This window comes from Mesoplodon bidens (genome assembly GCF_964165515.1).
Source record: "Mesoplodon bidens genome assembly, chromosome: 2".
Lineage (NCBI taxonomy): Eukaryota > Metazoa > Chordata > Mammalia > Artiodactyla > Ziphiidae > Mesoplodon > Mesoplodon bidens.
The window spans coordinates 178523884-178537964 of NC_138177.1; the positions used below are offsets into that span (position 1 = coordinate 178523884).

The 14081-nt window shown below is 47.3% G+C and overlaps 1 protein-coding gene across 1 annotated transcript in view; it reads left to right on the forward strand.

Moving 5' to 3' along the window:
* The window catches only part of MTOR (mechanistic target of rapamycin kinase), a 121365-nt gene that overhangs the window by 84048 nt on the left and 23236 nt on the right, over positions 1-14081 (forward strand). The window contains exons 31-36 of the mRNA XM_081220781.1: positions 3771-3871; positions 5561-5676; positions 6918-6995; positions 7183-7290; positions 10434-10559; positions 10650-10781. Coding sequence (XP_081076907.1) covers positions 3771-3871; positions 5561-5676; positions 6918-6995; positions 7183-7290; positions 10434-10559; positions 10650-10781 — 661 coding nt within the window. The remainder of the gene's footprint in view (positions 1-3770; positions 3872-5560; positions 5677-6917; positions 6996-7182; positions 7291-10433; positions 10560-10649; positions 10782-14081) is intronic.

Below are 14081 nucleotides of genomic sequence, written 5' to 3' on the forward strand. Positions count from 1 at the left end.
GAAAGACCCAAGTGGGGCACGGGGTGATCTTGCAGTTCTCCCTGGAGGAAGGCCTACGGCTGGGAGACAGGCGAAGGAGAGTGGGGAGAGGGAACGGGCGTGCCGGGTAGAAGTGACAGTAATGCTTGCTTTAGGACACTTGCCTCTTGGCCTGGGGAGTTGTTAGGGGACGTTAAAGGAAAAATGGTTCCTGTTCCGTTTTCCAGCATCAAGTGCAGTTTTTTAAAATACTTAAAGCAAAATGCCATCCTGCAGTCATGAACTAGTTTAACTACAGTTTTAACGAACAAACAGAAGGCCGTACTGCCTCCCCACGAGCAGATTATCTCAGCGTCCTCTCGCATGTGGGACTGAGTGCCCCATTCATTCATTCAGCCAGTCGTACTGAGCGCTTACTCATTGCCAGGGTCTGTGCTAGCTCAGGGGCTAGACACAGCCCCTGCCTTCCCAGAGCTTACAGGGCAGACGACCAGGCTGCTCTAGCACAGAGTGAGTACAGTTTTAAAGGAGAGGAGAAGCCCAGGGCCTGTGGGATATCAGAAGGGGCCCTAATCCTAGCTTGGAAGGTTCTGGAAGGCTTCCAGGAAGAAGTGATACCTAACTGGGACCCAGACAGTGAGGAGGGGTGAGCACATCATTATGTTTAGGGTTCTGAAAGTTCAGTAAGGCTGTGGGGTCGAGTGTGACGCAGAAAAGAGGTAAGAGGTGAGGCAGGAGAGCTAGGCGGGGGCCAGATCAAGTGGGGCTTATGCTCCACGTTAAGAGTTTGCACGTTAACCAAAGGGCTATTGATTGGCCATTCTCCAAGCCCCCCAGAAGTTTTTTTCTTTGCGTTCTTCCATTCAGTGCCCTGAATTGCTCACCTCCTCTTCTCCTTCTTCTACTTTTTGAAATTCTCCCCGTCTTTCAAGGTCCACCTGAACTGTTTCTCCCTCCTTGAAACCTTTCCTGCCCTCCCCGCCTTTCATAATTAGAGACAACCACTGTCCTTAGGTGGGTTAAGTAGGGTTGGCTTGGATGCGTTAGAAGAGACTTTACATGTGATTTTGTTTAATCTCCACGTGTGACAGTTGGGAAACTGAGGCTCGTAGAAGTTGACATAACCTGCCCGAGGTCTCCGGAGAGCAGAGTCATCCGGGTCTCCTGACGTTGCACTGCCCAGGGCCATCTACCTCTGAGCTCTTGAATTCGTTCCAGCTTGATAATTACCTATAAAGTATAAGCGGCTAGTGATGCTGACCAAGGGGTTTAAGAATGAAGTAGGCTAAAAGAGATTTTAAAAAGAGGTGAAAGAAGTAGAATTCTTTTCCTGATCATATGCAGGTTTTTTATATGGTTTATTCAGCCAGTTCTATTTAGAGTGCAACTTCTGGATTGCTTTTGCTTTGGGTTAGTATCCTGAATGTGCCCGAGGCAGGTGTTCACCGGAGGTGGCCCTCAGGAGTGATCCGGGGTTACCAGTGAGCTAAGACCCCCTCCGCATGCTCAGCCCCTGGGAGCTGAGTACCAGAGACAGCCACCCCCTCCCCCAGCTCCCCAGCCACACCTGCAGCCCCTTGAACCTAAGTCAGCCTCCTCCCTGCACTGTTCCTTTCATGGCCTCTGGGTCCTTGAGGACAGATTCCTCAGGAATGAGGTCATAGACAGCCAAGTACTTTTAGGCATTGCCAATTGAAGAACGCTCCTTACACTTTTTGCTGCTGCACTGGGTGGGAAGTCAGAGTTTTGGAGGGCCTTTTACCCAGTCCTCCCTGGTGTCGGTGAGAGGTGCCAAAGAGCCTCCTAGTAGTTGCCCCACGGACAGTCTCATACTTTTTATTTATTTGATTTTGTTCGCCCCCGTGCCTTTGAGAGTTAGGACTCAGTATATTCTGCATCCTTATTTGTAACAAATGTTTGTGGGAGAGGAACCCCGCCTCTGGGTACACCGACCAGGTTCTGACAACTGTTGACACAGCCTCAGCTTGAAGTCGATGTCTGTGTCCCCTGGCGGAGCTGCCTTTCAGGATGCTGCTCCTGCACTGCTCCCTGCTTTGTCTCTGGAGTTAACAGTTTGTGGCGTTTCACACTGAACTTGCTCCCTGCCTCGAGATGAAGAGGAAAGCTAAATCCCAGACCTGTGACGCAGAAATGGGGGGTCCTGATGAAACAGCAGAGGGAGGCTGAATTGCCTATGGCTATCAGCTGTACAAATTTGAATTCCAGGGTTGGAAGGAGCATTCAGAGATCATGTCGCTTTCCTTTACCTCCAGACAGGACCCCAGCAAAAAATGTGCTGCCCGGAGGAGCTGTTCTATGCTCTGAGCCAGTGGGTCTCAAACTGTGGCCCCTGGATCACAGCATCACACCTAGAAACTTGTTAGAAATGTACTTTCTCAGACCCCAGTTCAGACCTCCCGAATCAGAAACTCCAGGGATGGCACCCAACGATCTGTGTAAGGAGCCCTCCATGGGATTATGATGCACATAACAATCTGAGAACTGCTGCTCTAAGACAACCTCCAGCAGGACCCAGAGTGAAGGTTTCTCAGTTTAGACGGCAGGAAAACAACACTGAGGTTCGTCCAGCTGCTGTCTCTGAGCTTCAGTAAGTGCACAAGGCAGGATGGCTGCCCACTTCCTCTTCCTCTTTTTTATCTTGGCTGTGTATTGAGCTAGAATGCTTGCGTCCCTGGCTCTCTTGACCTTGTGGCAGAGATACAGTGAAAGGTAATGACTACCAGGCCACGATGCTGGATAATGGCCCCGAGCAGTTCTCCTAGATGTGGTCACCAGTCAGCTTCTCGGTGAGCTCAGCCCAGATCCCTTCAACATCTTTATCTCCTCCCCCCTCCCTGTCCCCCATGTCACCTGATAGTGCAGTGTAGCTCATGTCCCACGAGGCTTCTGAGCTGGGCCACTTGGAACTTGTGCCTTTTCTCTTGACTCCACTCCCAATACCAAGTTAAAACATCCTGCAGAGCATCTCTTTCAGAAAGTAGGAAAGATTAAGGAGTCTCCTAGCTGAGTCTTGAAGCTCACATGAAAGCAGGAGCTCATATTTGCCCTGTAGCAGAGTTTTATTTCCTTTCCTTCAGAAGTGCAGCATGGGAGGGAAGCAGTTTTAACAGCCAACAGGACATCTTTTCTTGAGGGCTTCTGCTCTGTGTACCAGAGTCTGCTGAACACCATACGTATCTCAGTGTCTCCTAGTCATACCCACACTCACGTAGTTGTGCGCAATTCTGAGAGTAAGCAACATCTGGATTTCTGGTAGATGTGACCGTTGTAGCACCTTCTTCCTCTGTGCAGATTGATTTCATTTGAGTTTCATTTCAGACTGCAGCCATTGGTATAATACTTTTAAAAGCCAATTCTCCCTATAGCTTGGAACCCAAAAGAATGTCCAGATGTGTCTCTTCCGATGGCTTTCTCTGTAGGCCTGCCAAAGGGAAAGAGCCCAGAGTTCACTGGCATAGGAGAAAAGTTATTTAATATTTATGAAGGGGGCCAGATGTTCACATTTCACGTCACACCTAGTTAGACACGGTCCCTATCTTAGATAAACTCGCTCTCAGACAAATTATGAGCCACCAGGCCATAGAAACAACAAATGGCCAGTCACTTCTCAATTATATCACACAGTCAAAAGTACTTTTTCTTTAAAGGCTCACGGTTCAAGGCAGGCCCCTCTCATCCAGTTCCTCCGCAGCCTCCAGCTAACCTAAGGGGCTAGAGAGAAAGATGGAGGTGATATCTGTTAACCCGACTATATAATTCTTTTCCTTCAGGGGGCAGCTCCACCAGCAGTGCTGTGAAAAGTGGACCCTGGTTAATGATGAGACCCAAGCCAAGATGGCCCGGATGGCTGCTGCAGCCGCATGGGGTTTAGGTAAGGCTCCCCTCCCAGGCACCCAGTCAAGGTGAGGACAGTGAGGCTGGGGGCTCGCATCTGAAAAGTATGGCACTGTGGCTGCAGGCAGAGATGTCAGGTCTATAGACGCATAAAACTGTTCATGTCCACTTCTCCCTCCTCCATCTGTCCTTTCTACCTCATGACTTTGACTAACTTTGTTAGATGTGTCTAATAATGGCTCTTCACAGGGAGGCCAAGGAAAACAGTGAGCAAAGCATCAAAACTGAGATATTTAGTGAAGTTGGTTTGTATTCTGGCTCCATCATCATTAGCCTTTTTCCATGTTTCTGCTTTGCATGGGGTCGCCACCTCATGATCCAGTATGGTTGCTGGAGCTCCACCAACATGTCTTTATCCTACAGGAATAATGAGAGAAGTCAGCTGTCTAGCTCCTTTTATTTCTTAACTTTTACTATAGAATTTTCCCAACAAATATAAAAGTGACTAGTATAATGAACCCCGATATGCTGTTCACCTTCTCCAACAGTTAGGAACATTCTGGCACTTTTGTTTTCTCTGTTCTCCTCCTTGCTGCCCGACACTCAGCCACCTTCCTCCCACTCCCTGAGTGTTTTCAAGCAGCAATTTCCTTTTAATCCCCACAGACAAGTGTCGTTTTCTGACATCAGACCCCAGCAGAGAGGATTCCCAGTGTCTGTTCCAGGGATGTTCTCAGTAAGAGGGGAAAGGGCCCATGGATGTCCCGGGTGGAAGCTGCACCTGTGGAGTCCAGAGGAAGGTTACATAACATCCACCTCCATTCTCACCCTCTGAGTCACAGAGCTTATATCCTTTCCTTTCATGAGCTCTGAGCTGGATCCAGAACGTTTTTCAAAACCAAACTGCTTCCTGAGGAGTCATCATTTGTTATTTGCTTTTGCCCAGAGGCATAGAGAATGGATGCACCAGTGGTCTGGAGTGAAAGGCAGGAAAAGGCCTCGTAAAATCAGCAGCCCTGCAGTCTGCGGCTAATGAAGCTGGTATCTTTCCTGCAGATGGTTTTGGAAATCCTGGCATTTGATACATGCTCACCCCACCAGGGGAAGTGACTGTGTCTTTCCAGATGCCACCATTTCCCCAGTCTGCCCTGATATGACACTACTGTGCTATGACCTAGCCCATCTTTCTGCTGTAACAGAGCCTCTTAAAATATTTATCTCCTCCCTCTGAGGCAAAGGTACTGCCAGAGTGAGCCAAGCAAACTGTTTGTCTCATCCTGTCCCCTGTCTGGATAACGGCCATATCAGTTGTTTAGGGGGAAATGTAATGTCCAAGGTACCGTTGAACTGTGAGATCCTCCATTGGTTGGGAAGAAAGCTCTTCCATCTCAACTAGAGAAAGCTGGGCGAGTTCTCTAGGTTAATGAGGTACTGCGTGGCACCCTCCTGACCTGTGCTTATGTGGCTCCTTCCACCTTTCATGGAACTCCCTGGGGCAGCAGTGGAGGCCTGTGTTTGGAAGACAGATGTGGCCTTGTTAAACTGGCTCTCAGCCTCACAGAGTCTAGAGGCTCTGCAGGATTCGGATACAGCAGGCTCAAGCATGTCCTATTTGAACCCCAAGCTAAATTCAAGTAACAGTGACAAGGCCTATTTGAGATGCTCCTTTAGCCCAGCAAGCTGACCACCCTAATGCTTTTCTGTGTGTGTGTGTGCATGCGTGTAGGTCAGTGGGACAGCATGGAGGAGTACACCTGCATGATCCCTCGGGATACCCACGACGGGGCATTTTACAGAGCCGTGCTGGCACTGCATCAGGACCTCTTCTCCTTGGCGCAGCAGGTACAAACCTCCATGTACCCACACCACCTACAACGGGAAGGTAATCACGTGCACCGTGTCCGCGCCTAGCATGTGGCGCCTGTGTAAACAGGCTGTTGTACTTCAGCTCTGGCGTTTGGCTCTGTGGCCTTGTTAGAATGGCTTTGGAGCGCAAGGCTCGGTAAGAAGATGACTCCCAGCATATCAGCCAGGGCCACTTTCTGCTCTGAGAGAGGGACATGTGTTCTGGAAGTTACCATTTAGATTGCTTTTGGAGTTGGCTCCTTGGGTCATCGTTGCATCCTTTTTACCATGTTGCTTTAGCACTGCTTGTGGTAGAGAGAAACTGTTTTACCAAAGGAGAATTCAGAGAGCAGCACACCCCCTTCTGCAGCAGAAATCAGTCACGAGGTTCTTCTGGCTCTGCAGGCGTGTCACACACTGGTTACCTTCTAGGAAAGTTAGCACTTGATTTGGAAATCCTGTGCTGACTTGCAGGCTAAAATAACGAGGTAATCACATCCAGCCTGTCAGGCACCCGACTGTCTTGGGTGAGGTGCTTGGGTAAATGACCTGAGCGCTACCGGACGGGGACATAGTCATATTAACCTTAAACATTCAAAAAAGAAAAGCTCCACGTGCAGGGGTTTTAATTGATGAAACAGAGAAGACTCAAATTGCAGTCCTGTGGCATCCCCACCGCCCCAAGCTCTGATTTACACGATGAGAACTGAGACCTGGGTCATTCCCGTCACAGGCACAAAAGCTCCCATTTACATGGTGAGGATTGGCATTCTTCTGCCAATTTCAGAGGCACTCCCTCAGGAGGACAAGGTGCTTAAAAGCCAGAGACAACCAGCTGGGCCATTTGAGTGCTTGCACAGTCTGTTCTTAGCAATATGCCCAACATGGAGAAGTTGTAAGAAGGTAGATCCACAAGTTGTCCTCGAGCTGCAAGAAAACAGTGGCTCTGTTTCTAAGCACAAATTTCCCTTCCTTTGTTACCCGGCATCTAAGATGTTAAGTTTTGGCTGCCATACATTTCTGTCTTTTCTGAGAAATCAGATAATGCTCTTCTCTAGGCTTTCAAATCTGGTAAAAGGTTTCTTCCCTCCTTCAGTGAACTTTTCTCTTCATCACTAGGATTTCAGTGAGACAGGTAACTTCTGCAGCTAGTTGGGAAGCCTGAAAATCACAGCCCTCCCTCCCCTCAGCTCCCAAGTCCACAGCTCAGTTCCAGGGCTTCTCTTTTTCTCTTCCAGTGCATCGACAAAGCCCGGGACCTGCTGGACGCCGAGTTAACTGCGATGGCAGGAGAGAGCTACAGCCGGGCGTATGGGGTGAGTGTGGACCGTCTGCACGGTGCAGGGTTGGAAGCACATTTCAGTTCTTTTTGCAGAGTGGGCTCGTGAGGACACACAGGCTGCCGAGAGCGTGCCTGTGGGACCAAAAGGAATGACTGAAATGAAGCCTGGCTTTCGGATTGTTCGCGCTGTGTTAAGTTGGAATGCGATTTGCTTCCATCAGGCCATGGTTTCTTGCCACATGCTCTCCGAGCTGGAGGAGGTCATCCAGTACAAACTTGTCCCCGAGCGCCGGGAGATCATCCGCCAGATCTGGTGGGAGAGACTGCAGGTGAGCCTGGTAGAAAGCCCCGCTTAGCCTCACAGAGGTTCCGTTTGCATTCAGGGCAGAACATCCAGAGGCTTCTCACCGAATAAGCCTCTAGCTGCGAGAGAATGACCTCTTTTTCGGCCTCCTTTTACCCTTCTCTAGGAAGAAAAGAAAATATCTTTTTTTTTTTGGCTGCACTGCACAGCTTGTGGGATCTTAGTTCCCTGACCAGAGATCGAACCCGTGCCCCCTGCAGTGGAAGCGCAGAGTCCTAACCACTGGACCACCCGGGAATTCCCAAAAGAAAATATCTTTAATAAGTGACATTGTGGCCAGCCAGTTGAGAATCTTGTCCTCAAAATCAGTGGTTCTCAACTTTAGCCACACAATAGAATGACCTGGAGAGCTTTTTTTGGCCTTTTTTTTTTTTAATAAATTTATCTTGTTTATTTATTTATTTATTTTTGGCTGTGTTGGGTCTTCGTTGCTGCACACGGGCTTTCTCTGTTTGCGGCGAGCAGGGGCTACTCTTCGTTGTGGTGCCCGGGCTTCTCGTTGCGGCGGCTTCTCTTGTTGCAGAGCACGGGCTCTAGGTTCGTGGGCTTCAGTAGTCGTGGCTTGCGGGCTCTAGAGCGCAGGCTCAGTAGTTGTGGCGCACGGGCTTAGTTGCTCCACGGCACGTGGCACCTTCCCGGACCAGGACTCGAACCCGTGTCCCCTGTATTGGCAGGCGGATTCTCAACCACTGCACCACCAGGGAAGCCCCCTGAAGAGCTTTTAAAAATCTGGATACTCAGACCACTTCCCAGACCAAATAAACAAAATTTCTGGGGATAGACCCAGGATCAGTATCTTTTCAGCCTTCCCAGATAATTCCAGGATGTGACTGACACTGAGAACCACTGCTCTAAATCCACCTGCTGACCACCTGCATCCAGCCCTTTAAGTGGGGTGGCCTGGTGTGTTCAGTTACTAACCCCTGCCGTTTACAGTTCCTCAGCTCATAGTCACCCCATAACCTCTGTGCAGACTTTTCTCCACTGAAGTTTCCCCTCATCGAGAAACTTCTCCAAGTCTTCCATCAGTATTTTCGTTGTACATTCTGATCATTTTAGCTTGAGGAGCTGTCAGTTCCAGATCTGGGAGTCAGGAGTCTTAAGTGTCCTTGGAAAGGACAGTTCTCCCATTCCTTGAGTCGGGAGGAGGAGAAGTTTGTTGGCAAAGCCTTCACTGCTCCAGGAGCCACTTTTCCCCCTGCTTGTCATAATCAGCCTTCGTCAATTTTAAGCTGTTTCCTCTTGACCCAATCCACACTTAATTCCAGATTCTGTCCCCAGACAAGTTGAGGTTTGTGCTTCCAACTTTTCAGTAGGCTGTGGCAGAGCCTTTTGACTCCAAGTTGCATTCCTGTCCACGAAGTTCCAGGCACATTCCACTGGAAAGGAAAAGAGCCGGGCAAAGGATTGCCTATGAATACAGTCGTTTATGCTCTGAAATGAGCACATGCAGTTCTTTCACATGTTTTATTAGCAGTTATGAAGTGCCCAGTGAATGTTTTGATGGAAAATTGTCCATTGAACCCCAGAAAGGAATTCCACAAAGCCAGAATTTCCCACTTGACTTGTACACACCCTGGTGTTTTTAAGTGCCTGTAATGAGGTGAAGAGTTTCCAAATCAGAGATCTGATGAATCTTCTGCCATTCTAACAAGTGGGCAAAATAGAGACTTGGAAGGGGGTAGATTAAATGAGTCTCAGAGAGAAGGGACCCGTGTTTGACTTTACTGTGTCCAAGATACCATCATCATCTTAGGCCCTCATGACTTTCCTACCTTGAGACAGGAAGATGCTTTTTGGTTTCCAGGGGCCAAGTGATTTCAGCATCTGGGAGAAACTAGCAGATGATGAGAAGTCACCAAAACAGTCACTCAGTGTACCTTTTTCTGTTTTTCTAACTTTCCAAATTACTGTTGTTACACATAACAGGACAGAAAATTGTGGTTCAAGGCCTAAGAATACAGCATTAACTTTGTGGTAGGAATTTGGCTCTTGTGGATGGCTTGCTGTCAGAACACTCAGCCAACTGCCTAGGCTGGAAGAGTGCCGTTTTGCGATCAATTAAACTGAACTCCCCAGCCAGTGGCTCCCGCGGGGCAGTTTGAGAGGTCAGCCTTACTTGCATTGGGTCTTTTCTTGCCTTGGGTTCTTTATTCAGTCTCAGATTGTGTCCTGTCATGTTTAAAAGCCTGCAGCCATTGTCGCTAGACTTTTAGACTTACCTCCATGGAGGACAGCTCGTTGTTTGGTTTCATGGAACTCTCTGATGAAGTGAGAGATATCAGAAACCCATCTCCCCTGGTGTTTGTCTCTGAATCTGACTTATTCTCAGGAAGGTGGAGGAGGAGAGGCTCGCTCTATTCTCAACAGTCTTTTGATATAAAATTAGCTTAGCCCCTTTGATAATGATTAATTCACTTTGTTTCTTTTTAATTTAAAAGAATTTATGTGTGTGAATGAATGAGTCCCTTTCCCTTCTATGTGCAGTTTTTGATCTGAGACGAATAAAAATGTAGAGGAAAGACAAGGTCAAGATCTGAGTGCAAGTTTAGGCTCTGATAACTTCAGAAATATAAACACCACCAACTTACAAACAACATCAATTGAAAATTTAATTATTTCAATTTTTTTTACACTTAGTTTTTTAAATTTTGAATGATACATTTTAAATGTAATTTCTTTGTCAGTGATAGGCATCTTCAACCAGAGAGACTGAAGCAAAAAATTAAAGCTAAAAGTACATTATTTACAATACAGAAAAGAAATTTAAATAATTTAGTTCATTTAAGCCTCACCATGGCGCCATGAAGTTGGTACCATTTTTATCCCATTTTACAGATCAGTCACAGAGAGGTTAAGTAATTTGTCCAAAGTCACATAGGTGGTACAGTGGACGGGCCAGGATTCAGGTTCCAGAGTCCTTGGTGTACTTCTTCTCGAATTTTGAGAAGTTCCTAAGAGGCGTTTCACTCACAGTACCCTTCACTTGAGAAAGATGAGATTATAAAAATGAATCTCTTTTTTGTTTCAGGGTGGGTTTCACTGTTGCTTGTGAGGGGTTAAGTTATAGCAGAGCACGTGTCTAATCCTCGCTTCTGGACGTTCCAGGGCTGCCAGCGTATTGTGGAGGACTGGCAGAAAATCCTCATGGTGCGGTCGCTAGTGGTCAGCCCTCACGAGGACATGAGGACCTGGCTCAAGTATGCAAGCCTGTGTGGCAAGAGTGGCAGGCTGGTGAGTGTCTCCACCGTGTGGGTAGGGTGGGAGTCTGGGGGGGTGCTCCTGGCCCAGTTCTGTGTATAACCCCAACCTCTTGTTTTGAAGGCTCTTGCTCATAAAACCTTAGTGCTGCTCCTGGGAGTTGATCCATCTCGGCAACTTGACCACCCTCTGCCAACAGTTCACCCCCAGGTGACCTACGCCTACATGAAAAATATGTGGAAGAGCGCTCGCAAGGTCTGTGCTAGAATCCCGCAGGAGACCACGTTTCTCCAGAATGCTCGCCTAATCTGCTTCTCACTGCCTCCTCCAGGCCCGAAAGGAAACGGCGTCCAAACCACCGTGCCAGGGAGTTCACTCCCGTCAGGAGGCTGTTTGGCCTGATTTCAAAGAGTGAATCATATTCGAGGAGATGCACGTATACCATTGATCAAACCAATGAGTGCGATCACAGTTCTATTTACTAGCAGCTAGAATATGCTAAAACATAGAAAATATTTCTGGGTTGTGTTGTTTTTCCCCCTAAGAGAAGTACCCAAAAAAGCATGTTTGTGAAAACACAGACTGAAACTTTCGTAAGACCAACTTGGTTTTTCAGACTTCTCGTCTCCTCTCCTGTCGTTAGTTTGGGATTCAAAAGCAGCAGCACCCAGAGTGTGATGCTGAAACCAGTGGGGAAAGTCACCTCGAAGCCAATGTAGAATTCCTCTGACTTTATTTACAGACAGGTCCTTGGGAAATAGATGTGGCTTCTTTTTTGTTTTTATTTTTTAAAACAATCTCCCTGGACGATGGTGATGATTAACAAAAAGTAGGCCCTGGAGGCAAAATCAGCACCTGCTTTGGCTCCCCCATCATCGTCCTTATGAAACAGAGGAGGGAGTCCCAGCTCTCCTCTCCCTGTTGTTGTCCCCACAGTGTCCCTGAGATGAGAAAGGAATGCAGAGCAGCCACTGGAGCTGTGGCTGTGGAAGATGTAATAAAATAGCAGTGGAGGCTTGGCTGAAGGCTTACTTGGGAGATCCCTGGACTGTGTCAGAAGCTGATTTCTTTTGTGGGTGCTGGATTCTGTGACTCTGAATGCCACCCAGAGTGGGAGCCACAGCCCTGCACCACGCACTGGGTCTTTGATTGGGGCATACTTCAAATATCATGGCCCAAGTGTCCTTCTCCAAATGTGCAGTTTGGGGTTTTTTCTTTTGTTGTTGTTTGAGAGGGGGTGGTTTGGTTTAGTCTCTGTGAGCCTCCCAGGCCAGAGCACTTCTGATTCAAAGCCTGACCTTCCTCCAGGCAAATGAGAAAAACAGAAGGTGCTGGATCTGAATATAGTCTGGTTTCCTTCCTATATGTAGCCTCCAAGTCTTTGAATGTCCTGCCGAAGGCAGGCGGAAGGAGTGTTTTGGCTAGTATTTCAACCGAGGAGTGGCTTCTTTCAACATAGGACCACAGCCCAACTTCTCCACAGATTATGGCCTTTTCTTAGGAACCCAGATTCTGGAGGGAGACCATAAAACCACATGGATTAAAGATTTAGAAATCTATTTAAAATTAGGTGCTTGAACGTCAAGCCCGGAGCTAGAGATGCCACATCTTCGTAAGAGTTCAGGAGCTACTCCAAGAAAACTGACTACTTAATAATAATTGTGCTATTGAACAAGTCACTTTAGTTCTCTGAGCACTGTGTTCTTCCTCCATAAATAAGGATTGTACTCTCTGCTTTGCCTAAGGCAGATGGAAATGGGGAAAAGCAGATCCCGTTCTGCAGGAAGACATCAGGCAATAGGTGTATGTCCACTGTTTTTCTAGACAAGACAGTTCACAGAACCTAGAGGCAGGCTGGTTCCTTCTGTGAAATTTCACTAAGCCGAGAACATAGTTCTTGCCCACAAACCACGCAGGCAGTCAAGAGCCAGAATAGTCTGCCCAGCTTACACTCTGGGCCTGAGAGAAACCCCTTCCTCCAAGCGAGCAGTCCATCATCTGTAAGAGAGAAGGAGTCATTTTTCCCCCTCCTCACTTCCTGGGGATGGAGAAAAGAAGGAGGTTTTTTGTTTGTTTTTTAATTTATTTTTTAATTTATTTATTTTTGTCTGCATTGGGTTTTTGTTGCTGCTAGTTGTGGCTCACAGGCTCTAGAGCGCAGGCTCAGTAGTTGTGGCGCACAGGCATAGTTGCTCTGCAGCATGTGGGATCTTCCCGGGCCAGGGCTCAAACCCGTGTTCCCCTGCATTGGCAGGCGGATTCTTAACCACTGCGCCACCAGGGAAGCCCAAGAAGGAGTTTTTGATAGAACATTTTCAATTCCTTGGAAATAAGATGCCTCCATGCCACAGAGTAGAAAGATACTAGAGTCTCCCATGCTGGGTAAACTGACTAAACCTAACATTGGGCTTCAAATCCAAACTAATACTCAGCCTTCCCAGTTTTGGCAGTTTTTGTTTTGTTCTTGTGGAGTCTCCCGAAGAGAATTTAAACTCTCTCTGGACAGTCAGTGACACGTAACCTGTGGGCTCTGAAAAGCACCTGGCATCCGAGTTCCTAGTTCATTTCTTACGTGCTTGATGTACACACTAACCACCATGAGTTATCTTCCACCTTTTTCATGAGGGATCATTTAAGGACTCCCTCCCAATTCTTTTTTTCTCTTCCTAATCAGATTTAAGTCTAGCCAGTGTAGTTCCCATAGAAGAAAAACTAAAGGAACGCTTATCACTTCCCAGGTGCGAGATGCTGATATAGCTCATTTTTCAAAGCCACTGGTGAGGAGTGGAAGTCTGAAGACAGATGTCTGAGGGAGACAGGTGTCTTGGTAATTGTTAGAACATCTGTGTGTCTGCCCTGCCCTCATGTGTGGATTAGCTGCCTGGTAAATCATTGTCACGTCATTCTGCCTCTGGGTTAAGCCCTCTCGATGCCAATTAATTAATTAATTCCTTATATATTAAAAGTATCTGAGGTTGGTCCTGACCCCCAAGCCAGGGAGTTTCAATTTTCCTTCAGGACCATCATTACTGACATGTTTCTATTCAAAAAAAGAAAAAAAGACTCTTACATGATTTACAGTAAGGAAATCATTCTGACATTTATTTGAAGTGTTGGGGTTTTTTCTCTCCTTTTCTGTAGCAAAGAACACATACTCTCTTTTTCACATGTATCATGATGCTGGTATGTGTGGACACGGCAGGCTGATACAAATGGCTTGTAACTGACTCTCAGATCTCTGACTCTGTCTCTGCTCTTCCCTAGTTCCACTATCTGTTACTAACCCAGATGCCTTCTGCTCACTTTGTATAAAATCACATAGTGTAAAGAGATGTAACTGCTGGAGGACGCTCTGCAGATTTTGCCCCTAAGCCACCCTATTCAACTAAATGTTTGCTTGGGTAGTGTCCCCCCCATGCCACTTGGATGTATGAGGGGCCTCACCCCATCTCTCTGTTCTATTTGGGTACTGAGGGTTCTGTCAGATTTTTAAAAATATTTTATTGAAATATAGTTGATTTACAATGTTGTATTTCTGCTGTACAGCAAAGTGAT